Source organism: Arachis stenosperma, chromosome 8 (genome assembly GCF_014773155.1).
Source record: "Arachis stenosperma cultivar V10309 chromosome 8, arast.V10309.gnm1.PFL2, whole genome shotgun sequence".
Lineage (NCBI taxonomy): Eukaryota > Viridiplantae > Streptophyta > Magnoliopsida > Fabales > Fabaceae > Arachis > Arachis stenosperma.
Window position 1 is genome coordinate 10,444,745 of NC_080384.1, and position 4,234 is coordinate 10,448,978.

General features: G+C 36.6%; 1 protein-coding gene across 1 annotated transcript; it reads left to right on the forward strand.

The window, feature by feature from the left end:
* The first annotated feature begins 2,531 nt into the window (after nucleotides 1-2,531).
* Nucleotides 2,532-3,523, forward strand: LOC130945355 (protein FAR-RED ELONGATED HYPOCOTYL 3-like). Its single transcript, XM_057874085.1, has 3 exons — nucleotides 2,532-2,882; nucleotides 2,979-3,377; nucleotides 3,470-3,523. Exons 1-3 carry the CDS (start codon nucleotides 2,532-2,534, stop codon nucleotides 3,521-3,523), a joined length of 804 nt encoding a protein of 267 aa, XP_057730068.1.
* The last annotated feature ends 711 nt before the right edge of the window (nucleotides 3,524-4,234 follow it).

Below are 4,234 nucleotides of genomic sequence, written 5' to 3' on the forward strand. Positions count from 1 at the left end.
AATATAAGGCATTTGTTCAAATGAAGATGCTAAAAATATTATTTTATAAAGATTTTTATGATAAAAATGTATTTTGTTTATTTATTCATACTTTAAAATAAATATATCTTCATATAAAGACAATTATAGAATTTTCATAATAGTATCCATCTAAATATAATATGTCGATCGCTTTCACGGTTATGTATTGGTAGATCCATATTTCACAAATCGTCAATTAGTTTGCACGTATGTGTAGTTATATATATATATATATATATATAATCGAAAAAGCTCTACATCCATATAAAAATTACATGAATGTTATTCAAGTACTTTTCACTACACGCATTTTACACTCGTTTGTTTTACACGCACCTCATATAACGTATATAACGTAATTCTTTTTTTGCGTGATTAACCTTTCTCAACGTAAATCTTGTTCTCTTCTCGCGTTTTTTTTCTTTCTTTCTTTCTTCTTCTTCTCTATTCACGTTCTTGTTCTTGTTCTTGTTCTTCTTCCTCTTCTCCTTCCTCTTCTCCTTCTTCTTCTTCAACCTAATTAAATTCGTTGTTCTCCTCTATTCGCATTTTTCTTCTCTGCATTATAGATCTAGATTGACTTCAACATAATTAGCTTCGTTCTTCTTCTTCGTTTTCTTCTTCGTTTTCTTCGTCGATCTGCACTTCTGAATTGAAACAATGAATGAATCAACTTTAAATCGGTTGAATGAGTGCGATTTGGATAATTCTTCCGAAACACATCAATTTGATGAGGTTTGGATTATTGAATTTTGAATCTAATTTAATGGAATACAATTGCTAATTTTATTTGAATTGAATTGAATGGACTGAGCTGATATGTATCTGAATTGAATTGAATTGCATTGATAATATGTAAATTGTAGACAGAGTTGTTTCGAATTTGGTTTTGTATAATGGTTTCATTCACTGTGAGTAATTGTTCAGTTCAGTAAGTACTATAGAGTTGTTTTACCATGTCCATGCGTTTGGTTCGGTATGCAGAAAGGAGTCTAAAAAAAATTAGACGAATATATTCGGTTTTGTTCCCTAAGCACTATATAATTATTTCACCGTAATTAAAATTTTGATTCACCGAATTTAAGATTTCGGTTCACCGTGTAGACCAGCTGTGTTGTGGATGAAAAATTTGTCGCAAAGGTGGGAATAATTTTCAAGACACTAGAAGAAGCTAAAAAGTTCTACAAATATTATTCCAAACTTGCCGATTTTTCTACAAAAATAAAGAACACGACTCGGGACGGAGACAAGATTAAGAATCAACTAATTGTATGCACCAGAGAGGGGAGGTGGAAATCCGAGATATCTCCAACTTTGAAGATAAACCCTTCAGCTGGGTTAAATTGTCCGGCTAGAATTTGCGTACACATAATGAAGGATGTTAGTCTTTGGACAATTTCCAAAGTTGTTTTGAATCACTTACATCCTTGTTGTCCAGACCAGGCTGAGATGCTCAAACAACACAAGGAGCTTAGCATGTTCGTGCATCGCACCATCGAAACCCATGAAGAAGCCGGAATCAGACCAAGAAAAACTTACCAATCATTTGTGGTAGCCGCTGATAGCCACCGTGAGCTAGGTTTTATAGAAAAAGACGTTAGGAATTATATCACAAGGGAAGTACGGAATATTTCCGAAGAAGACGATGCCAAAGAATTTGGGAAGTACCTAGTAAGAATGAAAGAGAAGAACTAAACTGTATTCTTTGAGCTCAACTTTGAAGGCGATCACTGCATTAAATATGCATTCTGGGCCGATGCAAGAAGCAGGGCTGCATTTGAGTATTTCAGAGACGTGGTTTCATTTGACACCACCTATAACACAAACAGGTATTCGATTCATTCAAATATATTTTTATGTTCAGTGCATGTATATATTTCAGTTCACCACGGTCTGCTTGTTATTGATGCAAGTACAATTTGGTTTTAGGTTCTTTTGTGGGCGTAAATCACCACGGCCAGTCGACACTTCTCAGATGCGCTGATGAAAAATGAGGACATCCAATCATTCAAATGGCTATTTGAGTGTTGGCTACGTTGCATAGGAGGGAAGGCACCAAAAGATATTCTTACCGATCAATGCACATCGATTCAAAGGACAATTGAGCTGTGCATGCCAATAACAATTCATCGCTGGTGCATCTAGCATATTTTGAAGAAGATCCCATGAAAATTAAACGGCTACAAGGGACACAACGAAATTAAACAAGAGATGAGCCATGTTGTTTGGAACTCGTACACAAAAGAAGTATTTGACAGAAATTGGATCGATTTCCTCAGAAAGTACGGCCTCGGAGGCAACAAGTGGCTTTCAGGTAATTGAGATTTCAATTCGAATTATTTTCATGCTCATATCTTTTTTTTTCCAAAGCATGTACTATTTTTGGTTCACCACAGCTTATGGGTTCGGTTTGTTTTGCAGAGCTGTACGAGGATCGGCATATATGGATTCTAGTTTATTTGGATCACCACTTCTGGGCCAAGATGAGAAGCACACAAAGGAGCGAGAGCATGCATTCATTTTTCAACAAGTTCATCACACGGAATAGCTCCTTGAGACAATTTGTGAAGCAATACGACAATTACCTAGCAAGCAGAGAGCAAGCAGAGAGAGAATTCGATGCTGCAGATTTTCACACTGTGATACCGTGTGCAACAAAATCAGCAATAGAGGCACAGTTTCAGCATCTATATACCCATGAGAAGTTCAGGGAAGTTCAAGCTCAACTTAGAAGTAAAGTAAACTGTATCACAAGATCAATGCATTCCACCATAGGTTTCACAACATATGAAGTCATAGAACATGTTTCCAACTCCACATTCAATAAGTTTGTCGTCACCTACGACGTAGTATCACGAGATGTAAAGTGCCATTGCTTGCTGTTTGAGTCTACGGGCATATTGTGCCGCCATTCCCTAAGCGTCCTGAGCTTCTAGCGAGTGGATAACATGTCACAGAAATACATATTAGAACGCAGGAGTAAGAACATAAAGAGGAGGCAAACACACATCAAGAGCAGTCAAGATGAACCTTTACTGGAGCCGAGAAGTAAGAGATTTGACGAATTGGTATCTCGGTCGTACAATATATGTGAATTTGCATCCGAGTCTGAAGAGTTGACCGAAATTCTGCACCGAGCATTTGACAAGGTCATGGCGGAGATGGAAGAATATCAAGAGAGAAGCAAAGGAAAAAGTTTGTTAACGCACGAAGAAGCAACATTAAGCAATGTGAATGACCTTCAAAACCCATCACGTGTCAAAATAGGAGGTCAGTCCAAGAACAGACATGGATCAAACCTGGAAAATAAGATCTCAAATGCCATGAAAAAAAAGAAAAAGACAGCTCCAAACGAGGTAAAATTGACTTGCTTTTGATTAGTTAAAAATTCAATTGTTCATTTTGCTAATATACAATTAATTATGTCTTTTGTAGTTGAACCTTTTAGACTCCAGATCATCGATTCAGTCAAGCTCCACTCTTTACAATGCACCAGATATGAATTATCCAAAAGAGGATTGTATAAGTTTTAGTTTTTATTAATGTAAATTTTTGTTCACCCATGAGCGAATTTTGGTTCACCATGGTTATAGCTGGGTTAATTTTTGACTGTTGTTAGTCTTTTGTGAAATTCTATATTGATATATGCAGTTTTCTATTCGTCTAGTGTACTAATTTCTATATTGAATAATTAGAATTTGTTTTGAGAAACGGGAATCAGGTGTATTGCTAGTTACATTTTCCGTGTGATTAATTAAATAAAAATTATTAAAAAAAATCTAAAAGAGTAACATAAATATTTTTAACTTACATTGGTGGAGTTTTAAAACTCTTTCTTGGATGGATTTTGAGGGTTTAGGGGTTTAGGGTTTTGGGTTCAGGGTTCAGGGTTCAGTGTTCAGGGTTTAGGGTTTAGGGTTTAAGGTTTAGGGCTTAGGGTTTAGGGGTTCAGGGTTCAGGGTTCAGGGGTTCAGGATTCGGGGTTCAGGGTTCAGAGATTAAGGGTTCAAGGTTCAGGGTTCAGGGTTTAGGGTTAGGTGTTTAGGGTTTAGGGGTTCATGGTTCAGGGTTCAGGGTTTCGGGTTTAGGGTTTAGTGTTTAGGGTTTTAGGGGCTAGGGTCTTAGAGTTTTAGGGAGTTTAGGGTTTAGGGGTATAGGATTCAGGGTTTAGGGTTTATGGTTAGGGTTTTAGGGTTTTAGGATTTTAGGGGTT

Coding starts and splice junctions, on each gene's coding strand:
- LOC130945355 (XM_057874085.1), top strand. CDS start 2,532: ATGCATTCATTTTTCAACAAGTTCATCACACGGAATAGCTCCTTGAGA. Junction 2,883..2,978: donor ACGACGTAGTATCACGAGAT/GTAAAGTGCCAT, acceptor AACATGTCACAG/AAATACATATTAGAACGCAG. Junction 3,378..3,469: donor AAAAGACAGCTCCAAACGAG/GTAAAATTGACT, acceptor TGAACCTTTTAG/ACTCCAGATCATCGATTCAG.